At 44.2% G+C, this 27910-nt stretch overlaps 1 protein-coding gene, 1 long non-coding RNA gene and 1 pseudogene across 2 annotated transcripts in view; all 3 read left to right on the forward strand.

Moving 5' to 3' along the window:
• The first annotated feature begins 339 nt into the window (after window positions 1-339).
• Window positions 340-27910, forward strand: part of TF (transferrin) — a 64776-nt gene continuing 37205 nt past the window's right edge. The window contains 14 exon segments of the mRNA XM_053599599.1: window positions 340-494; window positions 2389-2558; window positions 3612-3720; window positions 4498-4674; window positions 5348-5480; window positions 6252-6307; window positions 6806-6984; window positions 7702-7879; window positions 9599-9750; window positions 11193-11292; window positions 11850-11885; window positions 13464-13619; window positions 15066-15201; window positions 17560-17624. Coding sequence (XP_053455574.1) covers window positions 452-494; window positions 2389-2558; window positions 3612-3720; window positions 4498-4674; window positions 5348-5480; window positions 6252-6307; window positions 6806-6984; window positions 7702-7879; window positions 9599-9750; window positions 11193-11292; window positions 11850-11885; window positions 13464-13619; window positions 15066-15201; window positions 17560-17624 — 1690 coding nt within the window. The 5' untranslated portion in view covers window positions 340-451.
• Window positions 10751-10841, forward strand: LOC128593098 (uncharacterized; annotated as a pseudogene).
• On the forward strand, window positions 17631-26853 carry LOC128591831 (uncharacterized). The gene is made up of 2 exons (XR_008381673.1): window positions 17631-18106; window positions 18715-26853. It is a non-coding gene; the product is annotated as an uncharacterized LOC128591831 (long non-coding RNA).

Here is a 27910-nt window from a genome sequence, read left to right on the forward strand (position 1 = left end):
ATTCTCCCCTCTAGTGTGGGATCTGGGGCAGTGCCCATCCCTGTTCTGGCCTCAGAGTCTCCATCCATGGAAAGATCCGATAGGATGGGAGGCATAGACCAGCTCCCGCAGCCCTGGAGTCAGGAGCGGAGCCACCCAGCTCCCAGCCCACTGGCACAGAGCAGTAGCAATAACAAGGGGCGGATTGTACTTTATTTCTCTTTCCATCAGCACTTTTGTGCTGGACTCCTTCCATCCACAGATCTGCCAGGAAATGAGATGATCAGCGGGGCAAGCAAGAAAGGAGGTCAGGTGACAGGCGATTGGGTAACTGGGCTGCACAAACACAGGAGGTCAAAGATCACGGCCTGGCTGGCTCTGCGGAGGATAAAAGGGTGCGGGGCATGGGGAGGGGGCACAGAAGCAGGTCGGCCTGTGCTCACTGCTCCGTGCTGCGCCGCAGACTGAGAGGATGAGGCTCGCTGTCAGTGCCCTGCTGGCCTGCGCTGTCCTGGGTGAGTGCGGAAGTGAGGAAGGATGGCAGAGTCACCGGCCTGGTGTCTCTGCTCCCCGGAGCCAGCCAGCCCCTGGCTAGCAGGAAGCCCGAATGCCTTTCCTCACCCCTTTCTGTCACACCCTTCTTAACTGTCATCTCTCTCTCAGGAACAGCCCTGCCCTGCGAGTGCCTGCTGGCCCCTGCGTGGGCCTCCGGCTGCCTTTCACTGCACTCACTGCCTCTTCCTCTTTGTCCAGTAAATCTCGCAGCAATAGAATACAATACGGTGGAGCACTCCTAATCCCAGCTTATCAAAACCACGCACTGCTGCCTCCGCAATCAAGTTCAAATTCCTAGCCTGGCATTCAAGGCCTCCCCATCCGGCCCACTCCTTCAGAGTCTCATGTCCCTTAGGTGCCCTCTAGGCTGTTGATGCCCCTGCTAACCAAGCAGAACCATGCAAAGTTCACAGCATGGGCTTTGAAGCCAGATTTCTTGGGTCCAAATCCCAGACCAACTCCTCACTAATGAGAGGGTAATAACAGCATGTGCCTGGGACGGTGGGGGAGGAAGAGTGAGTCATGGGTGCCAGGCCCCAGTGCAGGATGCTACACACCTCCGTGTGGGGCCTGTGACTGACGGCATCCCTACCACCATCACCTCCTGAGCCTGGGGCCCACTTTGTACTCCAATGTTTGCCTGTCGCTCCCGGGGTACGTGCCACACTGATCAAGCTTCCATGCTCAGTTATTTGTCTCTCTTGATAAACTGTCAAGTCTTTGAGAGAGGACTTGCCTTTGTTCCCTGTCAGGGCACCTCATGGGGCTGTGCAAGGTGATGCCCAACTCAGGACAAATTCTTGCCTATGGGGACTCGGGAGGGGTAATTTTGGAGAGTGTCTGACTTGTGATGCCTCCTATGATTTCTCATGGGACAAGGTGGAATAGCTGGGAGGGGATGAGGACAGTCAGTCCCCCGTGGTCCCTCCTCATCCATCCTGGGGAGCTGTGGGTATCCCTTCATGACTCGTGTTTTGAGGATCTTCATGAGAGCCAGTGAGTGTTGGCCCACAGAGAGTGGAGATGACAGAGGGTGTGGGGGGGTAGTACCAAAGCTCATGTGATAGAGAAGATATCTTTGTACCAATATGGATTTTAATAACTACACACATGGCTGGCTTTAGCTTTCTCTCTAAATGGCAGCTAAAATGAGTGATGAAAATTGAAGGACTGTTCAGCAGAAACATAGGAAAGACCATTGAATATATGGAGTTTCTAAACAGAGGATGACTGACGATTGTCACAGGCAAATTAAATATCTTTTCATTCATTTCCTGCAACTAGTGGTCAAGGAGCTACAAAGTAACTCAGAACATTATCTTCTTTTGTGCTCTGGGTAGCAAACTAAGAGTCTGGAGACCCAGGTTCTAGGCCTGACCTGGTCGCAAACAAAGCAAAACAAAACAAAGCATTGTTCTGAGTCTGGCTTTCTCATTTCTGAAAGATGGTAATTCCTACCCTGCTGGCTTTCCAGAGTTGTGGAATTGAGCAAATGTGTTGAGGTGGCTAAAAATTCCCTGAGGCAGGCTGGGGGTCATGAGAGTGAGGGAAGGAAGCAAGGGGGATACAGAGTAGCAGACTGTTATTTCAAGTGGGAGCTGAAGGCCATTCCTGCATCTCTCTGGCCAGCTAAAAGTAGTCAGCAAGGAGCTAAAAGGCCATTACGGTGACCTTCTCTTGGCCCAGTCTCAGAATGCAATGGAACTTGAACCTGTCCATGCACCCTGAAGTGCTCATGGACAGGAGAGGACGGGACAGAGAGGATGTGGCTGCCAAGACCCTTCCAAGGATGATGCTGTCTCTCCCCCCAGCACAAGGAGTGGGTTCCTTATATCTCTGGCCTCTCTCCCGCAGGGCTGTGTCTGGCTGTCCCTGAGAAAACTGTGAGATGGTGTGCCGTGTCAGATCATGAGGCCAGTAAGTGCCACGGTTTTCGTGATAACATGAAAAAAGTCCTTCCAGATGGTGTCCGAGTCACATGTGTGAAGAAAGCTTCCCATCTTGATTGCATCAAGGCCATCGCGGTAAGTCACTACTGCCTAAAAGAGTGGGAGGAAGTCTATACTTTCTCTTTCTCCAGTCATTTTGGCAAATTTTTTTTTTTTTTTTTTGTAGAGACAGAGTCTCACTGTACCGCCCTCGGGTAGAGTGCCGTGGCGTCACACGGCTCACAGCAACCTCTAACTCTTGGGCTTACGCAATTCTCTTGCCTCAGCCTCCCGAGCAGCTGGGACTGCAGGCGCCTGCCACAACGCCCAGCTATTTTTTTTTTGTTGCAGTTTGGCTGGGGCTGGGTTTGAACCCGCCACCCTCGGCATATGGGGCGGGCGCTCTACTCACTGAGCCACAGGCGCCACCCGGCAAATTTTTTTATTCACAGGTGGGAGGTTAAGGTATGGGGCAGTCAACTCAGACTGCCCTTAAAATCACTTTAAAAACGAAAATGGGGTGTCATCTTTAATGTATCTGGAAAGCAAAAGCCAGCCAATCTCTGCTCCTGCAGTTTTATGGATCCAGGACAGAAAGGAAAATTATTGGGTAATGAGTGAGAATGGAAACAAATGTCTTCAAAGTTTCCATCCTTCCTGATAAAAAAGTCTCCACAAAGGCAACTGAGGAAGACCTTGTAGGAAATTTCAAAATAAAGACGTCTCTGAATGAGGCCAGGGGCTAGGACTATGAATAGGCCTAAGAGCATGGCCCAGAGGAGCTGAGCCCTGGAGTCGAGGTGGCTAGGGCAACCTTCTCCCACAAGGCCTGTCAGGTCAAGTCTTTGTAACTGCCTAGGAGAAAGCCAGATAGGACTTGTGGTCAGGAATGAACACCTAACCAGTGAAAAGAGAAACATAATCCATTCCTTTCTCTATGAAGGAAGAATAGGAACATGGTAGCCCCAGCCCTTCTGAGGGAGATGGAGTCAAGTGAAGCCAGTGGTGGCGTGCGTGGTCTGGCTGAGTTAAGGGTTCCTCCGGCTCTGGACCTGAGGAGCCTGGGTAGTCACTCCTGACTTGTCTAGGTTTAGATGGGCCTTCCTCAGAAGTGAGGGCTTCATCAAGGTCTGGTCTGTTCTCTTTCAGGCAAATGAAGCGGACGCTATAACACTGGATGCAGGCTGGGTGTATGAGGCAGGCCTGACTCCCAACAACCTAAAGCCTGTTGTGGCAGAATTCTATGGGTCAAAAGACAGTAAGTTCTCCCTGGGAACCCAGAAGGGAGTCGGTGGCCCTCTTCTCTCCGGTTAGACACTGGTTAGACCAGGCAGGTATTGCATCGTAGATACTAATGAACATTTATCTCTGGGAGTGAGTGGGGAGCAAGGGGCCTGTCAGATATCACCAGCATGAATCTAGCCCTCTGTGGACTTGCAGCTGGCTGAGGGCTGGTGCTCCTGACACTGAGACCGTGGGCCAGGAATGTGCTCACTGGGAAAACGGAGAAGGCTGCATGCAGCTTGACCTGAAGGCCACTGTCATCTAGTGATGTATCCAGGGTCCCTGGAGCTTTCTGGAACCAAGGTGCCTTGCATAAGGGAGAGACCTCTCTGGAGCACAGACTCAGACCCCAATACCCCTGCACACCTGAGATCACCCTGACTGTCCCTGGGCCTGTCTCAGGAGATGAGAATACTTTGAGAAAGGCGGGGAATGTGGGCCTTATATCCACAGCTCTGGCTTGGGTTGGTGGGTGTGAGCAGACACATTCAGGGCCAGGGTAGGCAAAGCACCCGGGGCACACATGCATGTGGCCTTCTTCCCCCTGTGTTTACCTGGGGCATGGGGTTGTTACGAATGTGCCTTCTGTGGTCTTTTTTTCCCCTGCTAGCCTAGGAAGGATTTTTTAAACCACCCAACCCAGTGTCAATGTGACCTCTGAGTTCCCCTTTCCTTCTCAGGAGCCCAGTACTGACGAGTAGCATTTCCTTGTGCCAGATTGAGGTCTTCCACTCATGCTGTTCCTTTGCAGATCCACAAACCTACTACTATGCTGTCGCTGTGGTTAAGAAGGGCAGTGGCTTCCAGCTGAATGAGCTCCGAGGCAAGAAGTCCTGCCACACAGGCCTGGGCAGGTCTGCGGGCTGGAACATCCCCATTGGCTTACTTTACTGTGACTTACCTGAGCCACGTCAGCCTCTTGAGAGAGGTAAGCCGACAGGAGGGTGGATGTCCTTGCACAGGTGTCTCTGCTCCAGATGCCCACACAAGCCACGGTCATGTTCAGCTGGACAGGTGTGATGCACTCTGCCAAGTCTCCTGCACTAACAGTCTTTGGGAAGTGGCAGTTGAGGCTTTTCTGTTCTGAGCTCCCAAGACCCCAGGAGAGGTTATTCCACTGAATGGAGGAAAGGGCATGGGGCCTGACAGAGGGCTCAGTCTGGACCATAGTGGCTGGGCCCTCTTGTCCACTCTCTGAAGTTTGTTCCTGAAGGCTTCTCTGGTGGCTGGCTGCTGACTGTGAGGTTGGCCTGCACCTCTCGAGGCAGTTGTCACACCACCAGAGCATGGCTCCCCAAAAGGACCTCTCTCTGAGCTGCTCTAGCCTCAGACAAGGCCGGGAGGTTGTGGGCTGACAAAGGCCTGAGACAGGCCTTGTTTGGTGGGAAGCACAGGCCTGTTCCCTAGATTGGGTGTTGGGGCAGAGCTTAACTTGTTCCTGTCTGGATTGTGATGAGTTAGCACAAGTAAAGGTGAGCTGGGACTGTGTGTGCTGGTTTTGTGTTTGGTCCCTGCCTACTCCTGCTGAGCCTGGCTGAGAGATGTCCCTGGCTGTGGCCGGCCTCACTCATATCCTGGGTCCATCTTTCTGTGTTGAGCAGCAGTGGCCAATTTCTTCTCGGGAAGCTGTGTTCCCTGTGCGGATGGGGACTCCTTCCCCCAGCTGTGTCAACTGTGCCCAGGCTGTGGCTGCTCCTCCCTTCAACCATACTTCGGCTACTCAGGAGCCTTCAAGTGAGTGAGACTGATTGTTGCTTCATGGTGGCCAAAGTGCCAAATGTCCCTGGGGTGAGAATTCTTTGCCAGCTCAAAGCAGGGCCCTGCCTGCCTAGAGGGGCATCCAGGAGGCCTGATCACCTCCCAGTGAGTCAGTGGACAACTTGGGACCGCTGAGGCCAGGCCATGTTCCCTATTGTCTGACCCTGACAAGCAAGCCCCTCTCCTGGGGGCCCTTTCTCTACTGGCTTCGAGCCTGGCCAGTAGTCCCTCTTGCTGGACAGGGCAGAGCCTGAAAAAATATGCATGTTCTAATGTCCAGGCACTATTAAGAGGCTGAGCCTCTGCCCTGATTCCACAGTGCCATCTGATGAATGTCCTGACCACTCTCCTGCCCCCTTGCTGTCTTTGTCTAGGCAGTTCATGGGGCTGTTTTCTTGCTCTCTCTCGTCATACCTTCATCATAGCCTAAAGTTTTATAGCCAGCCAAGGGTACATCTCCACCCTCAGGAAACACTACACCATTATCTTCTATTCCTGAAGTTTAAAAAACTCTTTTCTACATAAAAGTATCTTCAATTGCATCTTGCTTCTTGGGGGGTAGGGGTGAGGTGAGGAACCTTAATCTTGCGTGAGCTCATTCCCTCCTCTTGGGGTACTCTGGATCTGCACAGAGGCCGCCCTCAGTCTCTGTCCTTGTGCAAAGGCCAGACAGTGTAGTCAGACTCTCCAGGCCCAGGAGAAGGGCCTACCATGCAGGAACCCTCCTAACGTGTTTCTTTCACCCAGGTGCCTGAAGGATGATGTTGGGGAAGTGGCCTTTGTCAAGCACTTGACCATATTTGGTAAGTAATGGGAGAAGAATCCATCAGGGCCCCTTCCAGTAGGGGGCATTCCTTTTCCCTGCCCCATTTTTCATGCTCAGTAGTCCGGCATGAGCATACTGTGTTTCTCCTTTATCATTGCTTAAGTTTCTAACTATGCAGAAGCAGGTACTTTTGGGGTCCTCACCTGGACTCCTGGGCTGCTTTCCATCATTCAGCCTATATACATAGTGACTCTGCCTCTGGGACAGTGTTGCCACAGCACAAGACTGGGCACTGACCTTGGCCTGCTAGTTGTCCTGCTGAGATCAGACTCACGTGGGATGGGGGCAGACACTGCTGCATTGGACCTCAGAAGCCTTTATCTGGCATAGGGTGGGTCTTGAGCAAGTCATTTTCCTACCTGCTCTCTGGCCCTCGGTAATGAGGCCCCTTGGCTCACACTTTCTATGATCAGTGGGACTGCGATGTGGGGGGCACCACAGCTCATGGCTCATCCTGCACTTGGCTCACCTGCAGAGAACCTGCCAAACAAGGCTGACAGGGACCAGTATGAGCTGCTCTGCCTGGATAACACCCGGAAGTCAGTGGATGATTTTGAGAACTGCCACTTGGCTAAGGTCCCTTCTCACGCTGTTGTGGCCCGAACTGTGGACGGCAAGGAGGACTTGATCTGGGAGCTTCTCAACCAGGCCCAGGTATCCCACCCACCATCTTCCCCTCCTGCCTAGTGCCCTCTGCTTGGCTCTGGGGATTTTCCTCCTTGCTGTCTTACCACTCCACTCTAGAAGACCTTATGTGTCCTGGATACAGTGGAGCCATGCCACATGTGATCAACTTCTCCTGAAGCTGGGACTCCTCCTTGGGTGTTTCCATCTGTCCCTTCTGGCTAATGACATCTGAAGAGGCTCCTTTTTGCTCTCTTCCATTCCTTTCTATCTCAACTAGGCCTTCAAGTCCCAAGGGCAAACATTCCTCCCCAGGAAAGCCTCCAATGGCCCCATAGAAGGAAATGATCTTTCCCCCGTCACTCAGACGGTGATGGGGCTTTACTTCCTGAGAGCTGTGGAATTTGGGCTAAGCCAGCTTCTTCTCATCCAGCCACCCCAACTGTCCCTCGAGGGTTTGAGGGGAAACCACACAGTGTGGCCTTTGGATCAGACATGTTTCTTGTAGACAGCCAGGGGAGTGGGCGCAGGGGAATTGGGTGTGGCTGGTCCTGCAAGGGTGACAAGCAGAGGAGGGAATGCGTGAAGAGAAGCAGGTCCAACTGCCCTCTCTCCTGGCATCTTGAAATTTTTCATAGTTTTCACTTTGTTTTCTGGGGTATGTGCGTGTGTGTTTTCTCTTCAGTCCCATTTCTCAGCCTCCCTCCTTCCCTGTTGTCATTCACTATCCCATTTTACTATGAACAGGAACATTTTGGCAAAGACAAATCAGACGACTTCCAATTGTTCAGCTCTTCTCTGGGAAAGGACTTGCTATTTAAGGACTCTGCCCAGGGGTTTTTAAAGGTCCCCTCTAGGATGGACTTCAGACTCTACCTGGGATATGAGTATGTCACTGCTCTTCGGAATCTACGGGAAGGCACATGTAAGTACTTGGGAAGGACCAGGTGACCACAGGAGCTTGGGGCAGGGACCAGCTATAAGCCTTCTCAGGGACCTGAATGCCTCTTCTGATGTTCCTTTGTCTGCCCTGCCTGTGAGCTGGTGTTAGACCGATGCTAAATGGCATTATCATTATGAGATGGCATAGACATCACCAAGGGCTTTAAAGGAAATTCACACTTAAAATGAGTTGGGTTGGTACCAGCATTATTTCTCTGCATTAATCACTGTAATCATCCACTTTGTGAAGCCAATTAGCCTAACACAAAGTAAGTGAAATAAAATAAAATTGCTACAAATTGCACATTTCCAGCCAGTGCTGAAGTCAACATGTGCCATAATGAAGCAGAGTTCTAGAGAAGTCAATCCCAGTGGTTTTGTCTGATGATTCATTTACTCAGTGGACATTCATTGAACATCTGGCCATAAACTCTGCTAGGTGCAGGGCATACAAAGATGTACCAATATGTATTGGATGTTGCTGTCCTGGAACTTTCAAACCAGGGAGAAGACAAACGTTTAATGAATAGTCACACTATTGAATAATCAATTATAAAACAAGAGATTGGCTCAGAAGGAAAAAAAATAACAAAATACTATGAGCCTATCAGAGTATAAAACAAAGAAAAACAGGGGCCTGGCCTGGGTCTTAAGGTAAGGCTTCCCTGAGATCTTGAGCTGCGTCTGAAAGATGAGCAGATGTCCATTATTCCTCAGACTTCTATCATGCTGACCACCTACTGTATTAGCACTGCCCTAAACACAGAGCGTGTCCTGGTGAACAAGAAGGCATGGCCTTTTCCCTGTTGGACCTTATTTTCTCCTGCAGGGAAACTGATGATAAACAATGAACATATAAATAAGAACACATCAGGTGGTTAAGTGCTTTCTGAAAAAGAGGGAAAAAAAAAAAAAACAGCCAGAGGTCACAGAGTACCCAGAGGGTGAAGAGACGAGTTGACCTCTCAAAAGAAATAAAAAGGCTAAATATAAACGAGAAGCCAAGGAAGAGATGGTGTATTGACTTTGCTTTTTAAGGTGACTAGTTTCTTGAATGGGGCCTGATAATTGCTGGCAAATCCCAGTATTTGCATAAAGACAGTAACATTAATGAATACCAGATAACAGCTGGGCCCTTTTAGGAATGCCAGATCTTTTTCTTTTCTTTTTAAATATTTTTTTATTTCAAAATAAATAAATAAAAAGAAACAAATGTTTTTGATGCAGTCTGTGAGTCAGGGCTGCAAATGTGCCCACCACCTGAATAATGTTCATTGTACCCATTCAGTGGGTTTTCGCCCCTCCTTTGCTCCCCACTTCTCCTACTTGATTTCTTGCGACTTTCACTTCCCTCTGTGCACTAGTGTGCTCATCAATTAGTTCCAGTCTGTTAGAAAGCACATGTAGACAGCAATGTACATGGGGGGAAAGAAGCCCTATTCAATGAATGGTGCTGGGAAAACTAGTTCGCTACATGCAGAAGAATGAAACAGGACCCCTCTCTCTCACCACTCACAAAAATCAATTCGAGATAGAGAAAAGACTTAAGTGCAAGGCATGAAACCATCAGAATCCTAGAAGAAAATGTAGGGGAAAAACTCTTTTAGAGATCAGTCTAGGCAAAGAATTTATAACTAAGACCCTAATGGTAATTATAGCTGCAATAAAAATAAATAAATCGGTTCTTTTTCTTATGCCATAGGCCCAGAAACCTCAACGAAAGAATGCACAGTGAAGTGGTGTGCAGTGAGCCACCATGAGAGGCGCAAGTGTGATGAGTGGACTGTTTACAGTGGAGGGAAAATAGAGTGTGAATCAGCAGAGACAACGGAAGACTGCATCGCCAAGGTCGTGGTAAGTCACTCCAGCCTCCCCAGGCAGCATCCCTGCGCTGCTGTCTGCTGGCCCCTAACTCTGAGCCAATGAGTGTCCTTGGGAACAAAGCAGAAACCCTTGTTCCCAGAAACCTTGCTTTGTTGATGAGGAGTATTCTAGTTGGGCACAGTGGCACATGTCTGAATTTGCAGCTACTGGGGAGGCTGAAATGGGAGGATCACTTGAGCCCAGGAATTCAAGGGCAGCCTGGGCAACATAGCGAGACTTCATCTCTAAAATATTTTCTTTTTAAAGTGTATTCCATGTTGGCCTATAGAGAATTTTTGCTTTTAGTTATGGGTACATAATAGTATATATTTCAGTTTTTAACTTTTTAAAACTTGGATGTATAGAGGGAGCTATAGGAAATATATAAATTGGTTGTTCTTGGGGGATTTTTTACTTACAGTATTTAAAAATACAAGGGTGTTGATGTGAACTTTTATAAATTTCAAATGCTTATGAATTGAATCATTATTGAAAAGAAGACTCATTGCTGTATAATTACTGTTTTGTATGCACTTGAGAGAAATAAATACAGCCATACTTATGTTTTAAAGAAAAAAAACCACGATAGTTTGATGTTGCTATCTGTTCCATAGCACGAATGTGCTATAATTGATTTAGTCATTTCTTTGTCATTTATTATAATTTGATTCTCTCTTCTTGCTATTACAAATCACACTTGTTATTTTGCCTGCCAACTTGTACATTTTGCCCCAATAGTTTCCTATCTGGTTATTCCTTTATAGTATTTTCCTGGAAAGTATATTCCTAGGCCAAAGGAAATCTTACAAATCTTACTGAATCTAAGCATCTAAGCATCTCTGAAACTATGAGCTTATTAGCTCTGAGTATTAGATCATTTGAGAACATTTAACTCATTCATTAAACACGTTGTATGCACCAAACACGGAAACAGTACTCAGCCAAGGAGGCTAAAATGAGGTGCTGGAGCCCCAGTCCCAAGGTGTTTGCAACTGCTTCTCGGCCTTTTGGCTAAGATCAAGTGTAGGATCTGTTCTTATCAGAAGATGCTTGCAGAAACACTTACAAGTCTCTGACTCTACTCATCTGTCCACAAATGAGAATTCTTGGCATCAGAAAGGTATGTGTCTCTGGGACAGTGTGTCCTATGAGAGGACAGGAGGACTGAATATCAGCTTTTGCTCTTGTATAAACTTAGCAAAGCACCTAGAGTTGATCATTAGTTCATGATGGTTGGGGAAAAAGTAGAGTACATTTTATTTTCTATGTTGGGTGTGCCCAACTGATCCTTTGAGGGTTTAGTACCAGCATCTTCTGTCACCATGGCATTCAGGACCTGTGTTGAGAAGTCTGCTTCAAATAAACAGCTGCAAAGGCAGATAGCACAGGAAATAGCCTCTTTTCATCAGCTGTGATTTTCCGTGTCTTTGCAGAATGGAGAAGCTGACGCCATGAGCTTGGATGGAGGGTATGTCTACATCGCGGGCCAGTGCGGTTTGATGCCTGTCATGGCAGAGAACTATGAGAAGTACGGTAAGTGGAGGACAGCACTTCTCTGTTTTCTTCCCTCTGGGCCAGGGAGAGAAGAGATAGAAAAATTGCAGCCTTATTCCTACCACAGCTGCCACATAGCACTTCCTTAGTGAGCACCTCCTACTTCTTAGGCTCTGAGCTCCCCACAGTCACCTGGAAGGATGGGAGTTATGGATCCTTCCAGAAGTGGGGAATGGAAGCTCTACACTATGAAATTCCCACAAAAAAATGACCCCAGTACAGAGGACAGCTGGGATTTCTGACGGGTCTTCTGGCTTCCCTGCTGCCTTGATGTAGGAATTTAAATATAGTTGGCTCGCAAACCTCCTGAGGAGATAGAGCAGGAAACTTGAAATTCACAGTTTGTAGATAAATTCTAGGTGCCAGCAGCTGAAATGGACTTGCAGCATCCAGAGAGTCTGGACTTTTTGGGACTTGGTGACATGTGTAGACAGTTTTATCTGTCTCTTTTTCATTCTTAGCTGAAACATAAGAAAGGCATCATTCTCCAATCTAGAACTAAGGGTTTAATGCCTTCTTCATTTTCTTTTCTCCAGCAAATAGCGAAACATGTGTGGACAACCCAGAGAAAGGTGAGTTGGGATTGTGGGATTGGAACCCCTGCAGTTAAAATGTAAATTCCTATTGTTTGGGGGAATTGGTCTCGTGAGTTTAAAATTCAAGTCACATATGTAAGGCACTGGAAGAGAACAAATTTTAGAATGCAAAAGAACCATGGAAGGATAGCAATTGATGATGTTGGTTATGTTTTTATACTTGCCATGACTTGCACATAGGATATCTCATTCAATCCTATAAAGTAGATTCTGGCACCATCTAGAGACGCATGAGAGAATTCTAAGGCCTAAAACGTTTACAGATTATCTGGGATCATATTTATGGGAAGCAAATGCAAGCCTTTCCCACTGCTCCCCACCACCTCACAGGACATGAGACCTGCACATTTTCAGATGAGAGTTAGCACTAGCCAAGGAACCTTGCTTATTTGTTCCTTATGGGGCTGAGTAGAAAGCCTCACACAGGCAGATGTCTGGAAGCATGAAATTACCTGACCTTCCAGCCAGGGCTGGGCCCAGAAACCCAGGCCAACCTGGCTCTCACGGAGGCCTCTGTCTGAGAGTAGATCTGGAGAGAGAGAGAGCAGGAGGGGCAAGCCAGGAAATGTTACATTCAGCAACATCAGCATGGGCCCCACAGCCCTTGTGGCCCCTGCATATTCCAAACAGCCATTAGTGTGCAAGTCTGTCCTGGTCACTTCCACTGATGACAACCTCCCAGCCTCTCCCCGTTACTTGAGGAGCCAAGTTCTTTAACAGATATGAAAAAAGCCATTCTTATTCCATGGACAATAAGGATTCTGTTTCATTTTGAAACAACATTCTGAATTAATTAAATTAGCAAACGAATCCAGGGTTGATATTCTATTCCCTATTGTAAGGACCAGCATATATTTGTTGAAGCTGACTTAATTTTGACATTTACCACTTTGCATGTTTATTTTGGTGTAAAACTATATTCTCATCAGAAAATGTCTAGTCCAATTTTACTTGCTGTTGTTTATCCGTCTTTTACAACTCTATCCAAATATATGTTAATTTATAAAAGATTGGCATTATGTTAGCTTTTTCAGTATTCATGATAGAACACATCAGAGTGTGAATTGCTCTTTATAACTTTGACAACTGCATGCATTCAGGGAAAGGCTGTACATCAATCAGCCATTGCTCTAATGATAATGTCCTCTTAGTACAGTAATACAATACAGTACAGATCCTCTGTACTAAGTTGACCACCCAAGGGACTGTAACAAACCAGTCAATACATGGAGGTGGTCCACATAAGGAACTAAGCCTACTGTACTGATAGATGTTCATGTGGTGCATATCCAGGCTATAAAAATTAGGTCAACATAGGGAGGTGGTCAACCATGGAGGCTGTACTGTATTTTGTTTTCAAATTTCATACTAATCTCCTCCTGACAGAATGGCTCGTACCTTCCTTCAGTCAGTTAGGGGGGAGATCCTCTCAAGATTCAACAACTAACTCATGGTATCTTTACTTCCCTATGGAGACAGTGGCTTTAATTGGAAGCAGACACTTTGGAGTCACCAAAGGTGTTAAAATGTCATCTTCTGGTGTCTTTCTTGTAGGGTATCTTGCTGTGGCAGTAGTAAAGAAATCATCTGCTGACCTCACCTGGAACACTCTGAGAGGCAAAAAGTCCTGCCACACTGCAGTGGACAGAACCGCTGGCTGGAACATCCCCATGGGCCTGCTCTACAATGAGCTCAACCACTGCCAATTTGGTGAGTGAAGCCTGAGAAAGAGCAGTGGTGAGGGCCACACCAGAAAGAAGGGTCCTGCCTTGGGGCTGTGGCATAAGAGCCTGTGTGCTATGATTCTATAGAAGTGGAATTTGGTAAGTGAACCTCAAGGAAATCTCAAAAAGGTCTGGGAGGGATGGAGTTGGGTTGCTGAGTCAGGATGGTTCATTTCATTTGCACGTAACGGGCCAGGGAAATATGCATTTACTTCTATCTCTCATGGAAAAGCCCAGAGGTGAGAAGTCCATGACTGGGATGGCCGTGAGAAACCCAGGCTCCTTCTCCCTTTCTATTCACTATCTTAGCATGAGGCTTCCATCTTTAAGGCCACCCCACGGTTACTATCACATCCACCTTCCAGGAAGTCACTAGAGCGAGTGGAAGTTTATGCCAGCTGCTTGTTTGATTTTTAAAGGACACTTTCAGGAAGTCTGTCCAATTATTTTAGCTAACTTCTCACCACCCAGAACGAAGGTACATCACCTGTTCGAACATTCCAGAAAAGTATATTGGGTATACGTCCCTGCCAGGGTGTTTCATAAGCCCTATGAGAGTATGTGGTCCCTGGGTCTCTTTAAAGTGTTGGCAATCTCACTGAGTCACTGTCAGCTCCTAGAAGCTTTTAGAGGAGTAGAAATCACTTTATTTTCTGTGTTCTCTATCATCAAGTATGCTCATATTTCCACCTGCTTAAACTTCTAAGTGTAAGATCCCTATAAATAAATGTTTTCCAGTGGTTCTGATTCATATTAGCTTCCCGAGTACTTCCTTCCTGCCACCTCCAAATTTAGAGAACTCCTTTAAAAAGAGAGGCTTCAAAATCTGGTTATGAAACCAGCCAACCCCATGTGTGGGGAGACTGGAGAGCATGTGCCTGCACTAGGGTGCTCTGTGACACTAGTTGGCTAATGCAGCTTCCAGAAAGCTTGGTGTCCCCACTGGCAAAGGGTCTCCTGTCCTGAGCCTCCTGGCTCTTTTACAGCCATAGGAGAGCAGCTGAGTTGCAAGGAAAATTTTCCATCCCTTTCCTGAGGTTGGGGATGTAGTAAAGGCTCTTCTAATGAATAGCAGGGAAGGGACATCTAAATACAGGTGGCACAGGCTCAGGAAGTGAGATCGTCAGTCTTCATCTTTTCTCTGTCCCCTTTCATGTCATTTCCGTTTCTTCTTAGGTTAGTGATGACACCATCAGGGTGTTCAAAGGAAGCTTCTATTGTCACTGTTAATTGTCACTAACTCCTGTTCCCAAGCTCAGTAAGTTTCCAGCAACCAAGCACATCCTGAGTTGGTGGTGGTGAAATTCATTCATTTCACAGAATTAATGAGTATGTTCTACCTCTCCTGGGCCATGCAGCCCTGTTATGTTTTAGATAAAAGTTGCTTGTATTGACTCTGAAAGAGCTGACTTAGTCTTGTTCCTTTGTACAGATGAATTTTTCAGTCAAGGCTGTGCCCCTGGGTCTCCGAAAAATTCCAGTCTCTGTGAGCTGTGTATGGGCCCAAACCCCAACAAGTGTAATGCCAATAGCAAGGAGGGATACTATGGCTACACAGGAGCTTTCAGGTGAGTCTTTCACCCTGACACAGATGTTATAATGCCTATCCCAGCCTGCCGCAGACGTCTTTTCTTTTTCTTTTTCTTTTTTGAGACAGAGTCTCACTGTCACTCTGGCATCATAGCTCACAGCAACCTCAAACTCCTGGGCTCAAGTGATCCTCTTGCCTCAGCCTTCTGAGTAGCTGGGTCTACAGGCACCTGCTACAATGTCCTGCTAGTTTTTCTAGTTTTAGTAGAGATGGGGTCTCACTCTTGTTCAGGTTGGTCTTGCACTCCTGAGCTCAGGCAAGCCACCTGCCTCGACCTCCAGGGTGCTAGATTATAGGCATGAGCCACAGCGCCCAACCTGACCAGATTTCTTTTAGGAACCAAGGTGAAAATTGTATGTTCCTATTCTGTTAGTGCTGCACGCATTAAGGTGGGAGGCTTCTCAACTAGACATAGAGCCACGTGAGTGAAAGGGCAGCCAGGCTCCTTGAGGGCACTGTCTACCAGACCTGGCTGTCACAGGCAGCAGACTGGTGTGTGTGTGTCAGTTCAACAGTCTCCACTGGAGGTGATATGCCCCTCAGGGGACATTTGGCAATGTGTGGAGATGTTTTGGCTTGTGAAAATACTGGTATGGAGAAGGAGGATGCCACTGGCATCTAAGGGGCAGAAGCAGCTAAACATGCCACAACGCAAAGGATGGCCCTGTACAAGAAAGAATAATCTAGCCCCAAATGTCGCTAGTGCCCTACTACCACTGGATAAGCAGAGTCAAGAGTTTGGCTCCGAAAAACAAGGGTATCCCTATTTTCTAGTCAGAATCATGCTGTGAGTTAGAGTAAATACAATTCACACTCCACAAATTTTTGATTTTACAAAGTAGTCTGTATTGTTTTCATGGGGATTTAAGACTTTGCATCTTTACTGTGTCTTTTTCTGGTGGTAATGTGTGTTTGAGAACTATAGATCAAGAGAAAAAGCTCTTTGGATTTTTTGTTTGTTTGTTCGTTTGTTTTTTTGAGACAGAGTCTCAAGCTGTCATCCTGGGTAGAGTGCTGTGGCATCACAGCTCACAGCAACCTCCAACTCTCAGGCTGAAGCGATTCTCTTGCCTCAGCCTCCCAAGTAGCTGGGACTATGGGTACCCATCACAACGCCCAGGTATTTTGTTGTTGCAATTGTCATTGTTGTTTTAGTTGGTCCGGGCTGGGTTCAAACCCTCCATCCTCGGTGTATGTGGCTGGTGCCCTACCCACTGAGCTGCAGGCACCGCCCTCTTCATTTTTTTTTTTTTTGTTTGTTTTGTTTTGTTTTAGACAGAGTCTTACTATGTCACCCTTGGTAGTGTGCCGCGGCATCAGCTCACAGCAACCTCCAACTCTTGGGCTTAAGAAATTCTCTTGCCTCAGCCTCCCAAGTAGCTGGGACTACAGGTGCCTGCCACAATGTCTGGCTATTTTTTGTTGCAGTTGTCATTGTTTAGCAGGCCCAGACTGGGTTCAAATCTGCCAACCTCAGAGTATGTGGCTGTCGCCATAACCACTGTGCTATAGGCGCCAAGCCAGGAAAGGTTCTTTTCATATATAAACATGAATAAGGGCTTCATTCTCTAAATATGTCTTATAAAACTTATCTATGAAGTAAAACGTATCCAACTGACAGACTCCAAACTCAAAAGAAAATAAAATGAAAAAAATTTTTTTTCCCTTTCTATTAGCTTTATTGAACTCACTTTAACTTTAGGAAACCCAATTGCAACAAAGCCTAACTTAAAATTTCTTTTCACGAAGATATGAATATCTTGTAGGGTCATTTATAATCTTTTTCTCTGTTGGTTTTTAAAGTTTTAAACAGCAATACAATATTTTTAAAATTACAGAAGTTATACGTGGACTGTAATTTTTTTTTAAAGGAAAGAGGAGTTTATTATTTGCTGGCAAATGAGGAGAATGGCAGGTTCCTATCTTATTTTTTATTATTAAATCATAGCTGTGTACATTAATGCAATCATGGGGCACCATACACTGGTTTTATAGATCATTTGACACATTTTCATGACACTGTTTAACATAGCCTTCCTGGCATTTTCTTAGTTATTGTGTTAAGGCATTTATATTCTACATTTGCTAAGTTTCACATAATAAAATGAAATTAATGTACGGAAGTAGGACATTTGAATTCACAAGCTCATCCTAGTAAAAGTGCTCCATACCTTGTTGCTGAGTGTCACTACAGTCAGCTGTGAAGTCCTCCCCTTGGAGAGCTATGCAGTGACACCATCACCTAGTCCGCTCTTCAGAGCATTTTGGCCCCTAAATGACAGATGCATCAACCTGACCTCCTCTCTTCTTTCTCCTCCCGTCTGGACTGCTGCAGGTGTCTAGTTGAGAAGGGAGATGTGGCCTTTGTGAAAGCCCAGACTATTGAGCAGAACACTAATGGTACGTTCACATGCTCCCCCGTCCCCTAAAGACTGGCTCACTGGTATTCTCTTGTATTCAGGGACACCTTCATGGAAGTGTTATGGGCACTGTTAGGCTCCAAAGCTCTAAATTGGCTTAGTGAAAAGTGTTCACCTGGGTCAGCAGAATGATCAGGACCATGGGGCTCCCAGTGGCCCTGAGTCAGCTCCCATATATACCCCCACAGCAGCAGATGACCTGTGCTTCTTTCCCCTAAATACTTCAGTGCCTGTTTCCCAAGGATAAAATACTTTCTTACATACCCACAGTACAGTTAGCAAGATCAGGAAAGTTTACATTACATGGATTTAATTCTCATCATATCTACCATTCACATTCAAATTTCAGTCATCCCAATAATGTCCTTTATAGGTATTTTCTACAGCTATAGCATGAGCCACCACACCCAACCACTGAGAAGGCCTGGGGGCAATGGCACAGGTCCAGGACTGAGCAACAAGGTATTGGCTTGTAAATACTATTTTCTGCTAAGAGGAGCCAGGACTCCTTGGAAAGTAGCTGATTCCAGGGTTGGGGCAGGAAAAATATATGGTGAGCCTAGAATATCACAATGACGTGCTCAGAAAGTGATGGGATGTGTCAAGGCACCCAGGAGCCAGTGTGAATGACCTCACTGTGCCCAACCTAAGAATTCTGAACGTTAAGATAAATAATAAGAGCAGTAAGGGCTGATAACCCATTGAAGAAAATAAGAATCCATGAGGCAATGCTGACGAGGCAAATGAAGCAGGGCAAGCTCTTCCTCATCAGAGAATGTGAACTAATGAATGCAGAAGGAATGACAAAGTGAGAAAATATCATCTGGCAATATATCAACCAATATATTGATAATTGATCCAGGCCAGAATCATCATTGTCTGTTAACTTGTGGGTAAAAGTTAAACAGCCATGACATTTAAAACAAAAACAAACAAACGAAAAAAGAAAACAAAGATGGGTGAGCGTGAGCTCTCCTCTCCTGGCCCTTAGTATCACTGAGTGCCAGTGGAACCCACTGGAGTCCAGTCTGCTAATCACGCTCTTGCTTTCTGTCATTTCACTCCCCTAGCCTCTCATCTCTCCTGGGCAACTCGTCCAGAACCAACTTCTCCAAGAAGCCTTCTCATATAGCACACCCCACCCTGTTAGAATCCTCTGCCCAAATTGCTATCACTGGTGGATTTATTATATTCTGTAATACACTTTGGCTACAGAAGCCCTTTGAACTCTTTGTCTTCCTTTTCTATTCCCAGCATCTAGCGTAGCACATGGCACACAGTAGTTGTTAAGAATTTATTTAAGGAATGTTGGGTTGGCTAAGTTTTCTTTCTTCTTTGGTATTATCATTTTTTTCCTTTAAGGGCTCTCCCTCCTGCTGCCAGAGTGTCACCCTAAGCTTATTTCTCTGTTCACCTTGATTTCTCTTTATACTCTTCTGAGTAGTGTTCCCATTCCTAGGCCTTGTATCTCCACTCTACTGACTCCAAATTCTTACCTCTGAAAAGAATTTAGATAAGAGGTCTGACCTCCCATTTAAATTTCATTCTAGTACTTCTATTACCCAAGGTGTCACGTTTATGTATAAAGTACATTGGCATTGCAAACTCAATTTACATAAATCCAAATTCCTTATCTTTCTCTCAAAATTCTCTCCTCTCACAATCTTTATCCCTGTAGAGAATTCTGTTATGCTTCCTGCCAGTCAGGCCTAGAGTAAGTCTGCCAATGTCTTATTTTACTTTTAAGTGGTATACCACGTTATGGTACAGAAAAAGTAAGATACAAAAGCATGTGAGCTCTTTGATCTCGATTACGCGCATGTATATTGTATGTGTGTACTAAAAAGAATGGAAGAAATTACTTTTTTTTTTTGAGACAGAATCTTGCCCCGTCACCCCAGGTAGAGTACAGTGGCATCATCATAGCTCACTGCAATATCAAATACTCAGGCTCAAGGGATCCTTCTGCCTCAGCCTCCCAGAATGCTAAGATTATAGGCATGAGCCACTGGGCCAGGCCAGAAATATACCAATTTTCAAGGTGTAGGCTGTGGAATTATAAATATTTCAAGATTTTTTCCCCCTGATACCATGTAGCATTTTACAAATTTCCATCAGTAAACACACATTACTTTTATTGGAAAAAAAAAAAACATTTTTAACATGCCCTTCTAGATGCCCACTGCTGCCCTCATAGCCCAGACTGAATCAGTTCCCATCTAAATTTTCTTAATTTTTCTACTTTCAGTCCCTGGCTCATTCATTAACATTGATTTCCATCCATAAGTCCATCCAAGTTTTTCTTTCTGCCCAACTGCCTGACTCGCTGTCCCCTTCAAGGCCTTTTGTGCCCAGTACTCTCATATATTTGGCTCGACTGCTGGAGACTGTTCCCAGAGCCAGTCTCTTCTCCCCATTAGAAACATCAGGCATGTACCTGTTCCTGAGTCTTGCCTGCACCCTTCCTGCCTCACACAGAGAAGCAAGCATCCTATGTGTATTATAATAAACAACTAAAACCTTGCCTCCTCCAGCCACCTTCCCTACTTAATCTGCTCTCAAAACCCTGGCCGTGAGTTTATACAGCATTTACAGTGTGTTTCACAAAATATAAAATGTTATTACCCCTTCCCTGAATTTTTGCTTTTGGTATATGTGTGGTTTTCCCTCTAATAAGATTATGTTTTACAAGGGCAGAGAATATAGTATTGTTCAATGGATGCTTAAAGTACTAAATAGAATGGAATAGGTTTGGAAGGAAGGATGACGAAGTCTATTTGGAAGGTATAAGTTTGAGAAACACAAGTTAAAAGGAAAGAGAAATGTTAGAAGGTGATCAAAAATGTGTATGTTACTTGGTGGGGGAGGAGCAAGCAATTTATTTTTTTTTATTTTTTATTTATTTTTACTTTTTTTTTCCTGCAGTTTTGGCTGGGGTTGGGCTTGAACCCGCTGCCCTTGGTATATGGGGCCGGTGCCCTACTCCTTGAGCCACAGGCACCGCCCTACTTATTTATTTATTTTTATTTTTTAGCTTTTGGATTTGATCTTTGACCTGTCATCTTTTCTTTCTTTTTTTTTTTTTTTTTATCATTGGGGATTCATTGAGGGTACAAGAAATCAGGTTACACTGATTGCATTTGTTAGGTAAAGCCCCTCTTACAATTGTGTCTTGCCCCCAAAAGGTGTGGCACACACCAAAGTCCCACCCACCTCCCTCCTTCTCTCTCTCTGCTCTTCCTTTCCCCACCCCTCCCTCCTTCTTTCTCTTTCTGCTCTCCCATTCCCCCACCTCTACTGTGTCCTTAATTGTCCTCATACCAAAATTGAGAACATAGGATTCATGCTTCTCCATTCTTGTGAAGCTTTACTAAGAATAATGTGTTCCACTTCCATCCAGGTTAATATAAAGGATGTAAAGTCTCCATTTTTTTAATGGCTGAATAGTATTCCATGGTATACATATACCACAGCTTGTTAATCTATTCCTGGATTGGTGGGCATTTAGGCTGTTTCCACATTTTGACAATTGTAAATTGAACTGCAATAAACAGTCTAGTGCAAGTGTCCTTATGATAAAACGATTTTTTTCCTTCTGGGTAGATGCCCAGTAATGGGATTGCAGGATCAAATGGGAGGTCTAGCTTGAGTTCTTTGATGTTTCTCAATACTTCCTTCCAAAAAGGTTGTATTAGTTTCCCATTAGCAGTGTAAGAGTGTTCCCTTCTCTCCACATCCACACCAGCATCTGCAGTTTTGAGATTTTGTGATGTGGGCCATTCTCACTGGGGTTAGATGGTAGGTATCTCAGGGTGGTTTTGATTTGCATTTCGCTAATAAATAGGGACCATGAGCATTTTTTCATACGCTTGTTAGCCATTTGTCTGTCTTCTTTAGAGAAGGTTCTATTCATGTCTCTTGCCCATTGATATATGGGATTGTTGGCTTTTTTCATGTGGATTGATTTCAAGTTCTCTATAGATTCTGGTTATCAAGCTTTTGTCTGATTCAAAATATGCAAATACCCTTTCCCATTGTGTAGGTTGTCTATTTGCTTTGGTTGTTGTGTCCTTAGCTGTACAGAAGCTTTTCAGTTTAATTAAGTCTCATTTGTTTATTCTTGTTGTTGCGATTGCCATGGCAGTCTTCTTCATGAAGTCTTTCCCCAGGCCAATATCTTCCAGTGATTTTCCTAAGCTTTCTTTGAGGATTTTTGTTTCATGCCTTAAATTTAAGTTCTTTATCCATCTTGAATCAATTTTTGTGAGTGGGGAAAGGTGTGGGTCCAGTTTCAGTCTTCTACATGTGGATATCCAGTTCTCCCAACACCATTTAATGACTAGGGAGTCTTTCCCCCAAGGTATGTTCTTGTTTGGTTTATCAAAGATTAGGTGGTTGTAAGATGTTAGTTTCATTTCCTGGTTTTCTATTTGATTCCAAATGTCTATGTCTCTATTTTTGTGCCAGTACCATTCTGTCATGACCACTATGGCTTTGTAGTTCAGCTTAAAATCTGGTATGCTGATGCTCCCAGCTTTATTTTTATTACTAAGAACTGCCTTAGCTATATGGGTTTTTTTCTGGTTCCATACAAAACGCAGAATCATTTTATTCCAAATCTTGAAAGTATGATATTGGTATTTTAATAGGAATGGCATTGAATAGGTAGATTGCTTTGGGAAGTATAGACATTTTAACAATGTTGATCCTTCCCAACCATGAGCATGGTGTGTTCTTCTATTTGTTAATATCCTCTATTTCCTTTCTGAGGATTTCCTAATTTTCTTTATAGAGGTCCTTCAACTCCTTTGTTAGGTATATTCCTAGGCATTTCATTTTCACTGAAGCTATGGTGAAGGGAGTTGTGTCCTTAATTAGCCTTTCATCTTGACTGTTATTGGCGTATATAAAGGCAACTGATTTGTGGACATTGATTTTATATCCTGAGACATTACTGTATTTTTTGATGACTTCCAGGAGTCTTGTGGTTGAGTCTTTGGGGTTCTCTAAGTATAAGATCATGTCATCAGCAAAGAGGGAGAATTTGACCTCCTGTGCTCCCATTTGGATTCCCTTTATTTCCTTGTCTTGCCTAATTGTATTGGCTAGAACTTCCAGCACTATGTTGAAAAGTAATGGTGACAGAGGACAACCTTGTCTGGTTCCAGTTCTAAGAGGAAAAACTTTCAGTTTTACTCCATTCAATAAAATATTAGTTGTGGGTTCATCATAGATAGCTTCAATCAGTTTCAGAAATGTGCCACCTATGCCTATACTCTTCAGTGTTCTAATTAAAAAAGGATGCTGGATTTTATCGAATGCTTTTTCTGCATCTATTGAGAGGATCATATGGTCTTTATTTTTGCTTCTGTTAATACGGTGGATAATGTTTATGGACTTGTGTATGTTAAACCAGCCTTGCATCCCTGGGGTGAAACCTACTTGATCATGATGTATGACTTTTTTGATGATAAGCTGTAATCTATTGGCTAGGATATTGTTGAGAATTTTACATCTATATTCATTAATGAAATTGGTCTAAAATTCTCCTATTTAGTTGGGTTTTTTCCTGGTTTTGGTATCAGGGTGATGTTTGCTTCATAGAACGTGTTGAGGAAGATTCCTTCCTCCTCAATTGTTTGGAATAATTTCTGCAGTACATGAATCAGCTCTTCCTTGAAGGTTTGATAGAATTCTGGTGTGAAGCCATCTGGACCAGGGCATTTTTTTGTTGGAAGGTTTTTTATTGTTTCTTTAATCTCAGTGCTTGAAATTGGTCTGTTCAGGAGCTCTATTTCTTCCTGGGTAAGTCTAGGGAGAGGGTGTGATTCCAAATATTGATCCATTTCCTTCACATCGTCAAATTTCTGGGCATAATCTGGTAGTATTCAGAGATAATCTTTTATATATCTGTGGCATCAGTTGTTATTTCCTCTCCATCATTTCTGTTTGAGGTTACTAGAGATTTTACTTTTCTAGTTCTAGTTAGTGTGGCCAAAGGTTTATCTATTTTATTTATTTTTGGGGGCGGCACCTGTGGCTCAAGGAGTAGGGCACATGTCCCATATGCCAGAGGTGGTGGGTTCAAACCTAGCCCCGGCCAAAAACAAACAAAAAAAAGAAATATTTATTTTTTCAAAAAATCAACTCCTTGTTTCATTAATTTTCTGAATGATTCTTTTGTTTTCAATTTCATTGATCTCTGATTTAATTTTGGATATTTCTTTCCTTCTACATGGTTTAGGCTTATATTGTTCTTCTTTTACCAATTCCATAAGATGGCTTGTGAGTTTGTTGATGCACTCTCTTTCTGTTTTTTGAATGTAGGGATGTAAAGTGATAAATTTTCCTCTCAAAACTGCTTTTGCAGTATCCCATAGGTTTTGGTAGCTTGTGTCGTCATTGTTGTTATGCTCAAGGAAGTTAATGATTTCCTGTTGTATTTCTTCCTGCACCCATCTGTCATTCAAGAGAAGGTTGTTTAATTTCCATGCCTTTGTGTGGGGTTGAATGTTTTTGTTGGAGTTGAGTCCCACCTTTAGTGCCTTGTGGTCTGAGAAGATATAAGGTAAAATTTCAATTCTTTTGATTCTGTTGAGGCTTGTTTTGTGTCCTAGGATGTGATCAATTTTGGAGAATGTTTCATGGGGTGATGAAAAGAATGTATATTCTTTATCTTTGGGATGGAGTGTTCTATATACATCTATTGAGCACAATTGTTCTAGGGTCTCATTTAAGTCCCTTATATGTTTGTTTAATTTCTGTTTAGAGGATACGTCCAGCTCTGTAAGAGGAATGTTAAAGTCCCCTGTTATTATGATATTATAGGATATCATATTGCTCAGACTGAGTAAGGTCTGTTTCAAAAATCTGCATTTAAATGGGGTGCATAAATATTCAGAATTGAAATGTATTCTTGTTGTATTTTTCCTTTGACCAATATAAAGTGACCATTTTTGTCTTTTTTGACTTTAGTTGCTTTAAATCCACATGTATCTGAAAATAAGATTGCAACTCCTCTTGTCTTCTGAATTTTGTTTGCCTGAAAAATTGTCTTCCAACCCTTAGCAAGGAGTTTTAATTTCTTTTGAAGCTAGGTGTGTTTCCTGCAGACAGCAAATAGAAGGCTTGTGTTTTTTAATCCAGTCAGCCAATCTATACCTCTTCAATGGGGAATTCAAGCCATTAACATTTATTGAGATAATTGATAAATATGGCAGTGTTCTATTCATCTTATTTTGTGAGAGTCCATTGCTTAGTTTTATCTTTTGCATCAGTGTGGAAGCTAGGTTCTGTCTTTTAATTTCTGAGTTCTTACTTTGCTCTTGATCCATTGTGATGGTCTGTGTGTAGAACAGGTTGAAGTATTTCCTGTAGAGCTGGTCTTGTGGTGGCAAATTTCCTCAATGTTTGTATATTAGTAAATGATTTGATTGCTCCATCAATTTTAAAGCTTAACTTAGCAGGATATAGAATTCTGGGCTGGAAATTGTTCTGTTTTAAGTACATTAAAGGTAGATGACCATTGTCTTCTTGCTTGGAAAGTTTCATTAGAGAGTCTGCAGTCACCCTGATGGATTTGCCCCTGTAGGTCAACTGGTGCTTACTTCTGGCAGCTTAAAGAATCTATTCTTTTATCTTGACTTTGGGCAGGTTCATCACAATGTGTCTTGGAGAAGCTTGGTTAGAGTTGAGGTGACCTGGGGTCCAATATCCCTCTGAAAGGAGTGTGTCAGAATCTTTGGTGATATTTTGGGAAATTTTCATGTATAATATTCTCTAGTATGGCTTCCATTCCTCTGGGGCATTCTTCTTCCCCTTCTGGGATACCTATCACTTGTATATTTGAATGCTTCATAAAGTCCCATAATTCTGTCAGTGAACGTTCTGCTTTCTTTCTCTTCTTTCCTGCCTCTTTAACTATCTGAGTTATCTCAAGAGCTTTGTCCTCTACCTCTGAGAGTCTTTCTGCATGGTCTAACCTGTTGCTGATATTTTCTATTGCATATTTAAGTTCCGTAATTGACTACTTCAGTTCCTTCAGCTCCGCTATATCCTTTCTATAGTTTTCATATCGTTTATCTCTTATTTGATTGTTTTTGGATTTCCTTTTGGTTATTTTCTACTTTATCAGCAGTTTCCTTCATTGTTTCCATCATTTCCTTCATTGTTTTCATCACCTGTATTCTAATTCCCTTTCTGTCATTTCTAACATTTCTTTATAGGTGGAATCCTCTGCAGTAGCTATCTCATGGTCCCTTGGGGGGGTTGCTCTGGACTGGTTTTTCATGTTGCCAGGATTTTTCTGCTGATTCTTTCTCATGAGTGATTTCTTTTATCTGTTTCCTTGCCCTAATTTTCCTTTCACTTGCTGTTGGTCTTTAAGTTGCCGTGCCTCTGGACCAGAAGAATGAGAATGTTGAAGAGCAAGAAGGGTAAAAAGAAAGAAAAAAGAAGGAAAAAAGAGAAAGGAGAGGGGGTGGGTAAAAGGGAATATTGACAAAAAGAAGAGGGGCACAGAAAGAGAGAGAGCGAGCAATATAGGTGTATAGTAGGGTACTTTCACGCAACCTTAAAAGCCCCCCAAACTCTGAGGATTCCAGGTTGGGTGGTTCCCTTGAGGTGAGCAGCTCTTTGCTAGCCTGTTTGGACACAGTACCCTGCCTCCACCAAGTAGAGAGGAAAGACAAAAATGCTATAAATCAAACCAAGACAAGCAAACAGAAAACTTCACGGGACAAAATTGGGGGGAAAAAACAAATAATAGGGGTAGAAACACTAGCAAAAATGAAGTTTTAATTGTTGAAAAAGGCATCAATGGGAAATTATATTTAAACTAGAAAAATGAAGAAAGAAAAGAAAAGAAAAATTTATGGGGAAAATGTTGAAATTAAAAAACAAAACAACAACAACAACTAAAAAAAAAAAAAAGAAAACCAAAAACAAAGCAGTATATATCTCTTGCTGAATATTGTCTGGGCAAAGGTGATCTTCTGGGTATGAGATGTTAATCACAATGCTGATATACCTGTACAAGATGGAGACTGGAGGCCTCTTGATTTCTCAAACCCCAAAGGGTGGAGAGCCTAAAGTGGAGACCTTAAATCTCTACTCAGCCCATGTAAAAGGCACTTTAAACTGCTAAACTTGGCTAAGCAGAAGCTTTCCCAGGAAAGTGCTTGTCGCTGGGATCACTCCTGAAGTGGCTATCCACATAACCAGTGTGCCAAAACTGATCTCACTCTATGTCCCTGAGGGCTAAGGCTGTAAGGCATCTCAGTCCTTGCCTTTAGGCTTCTCAATCGCTAGATTACTAGCTCCCGCTGGATCCTTGCTCTGCGACCCTGAGGGAGGAACTTGCCGGGGCAGTTCTCTCACAATGGCTCCACCCGGCCCACAGCTGAACACTATTAGCTCCGTCTGCCTCAGCGGCTCAGTCTGGGGCCCTAGACAATGCTTAAAGTCCTCTGCACTCTTGCTTAAGTTCTCCAAAGGCAGTTCAACTGAGTGCTAAGTCCAAAAAAGCCAAAGCAGCTCACAGGTAAGGCCTTTCCAGTTTGCAATCTCATTGCCGCTGTACTTACAGCTGCTGGCAGGATTAGACTGAACGAACACACGCAACCACTTGCCAGTTTTCCACTGCTTTTATCCTCCTCCTGGGGTCCAAAAGTCTCTCGCTGACTCCCTGTGTCCTCAAAGGGATGTTTATAGGCAGATCCCACCAGCCAGAGATGCCTGGAGTCTTATCTCCCCAGACTCACCGTGCCTAGTTGCAAGGAAGCTGTTACTCGGCCACCATCTTGCTCCTCCTCCACCCCCCCATTTTTAATTTAATTTAATTTTATTTTTTGAGACAGATCTCACTCTATTACCCCTTTGGTACAGTGCTGTGCCGTGCCCAACCTCCAACTCTTGGGCTTAAGCAATTCTCTCGCCTCAGCCTCCCGAGTAGCTGGGACTATAGTTGCCTGTCACAATGCCCAGCTACTTTTTGTTGTAGTTGCCACTGCTGTTTTAGCTGGCCAGAGCCGGGTTCGAACCCGTCACCCTCAGTATATGGGGCCGGCACCCTACCCACTGAGCCACAGGTGCTGCCAAAGGGGGCAAGCAATTTAGCTCTATTAAAATAAAAATGCATATACCCTTTGAACTAGCTATTTTCTACTTCTAGTAAAACATCGTCATATGCAGTAATACTCATTCTAACTCCACTGTTGTGGCAAAAAGTTGTAAACACCCTAATGGAGGAGTGGTTTAAAAAATACT

The sequence above is a fragment of the Nycticebus coucang genome, chromosome 8, assembly GCF_027406575.1.
Source record: "Nycticebus coucang isolate mNycCou1 chromosome 8, mNycCou1.pri, whole genome shotgun sequence".
Lineage (NCBI taxonomy): Eukaryota > Metazoa > Chordata > Mammalia > Primates > Lorisidae > Nycticebus > Nycticebus coucang.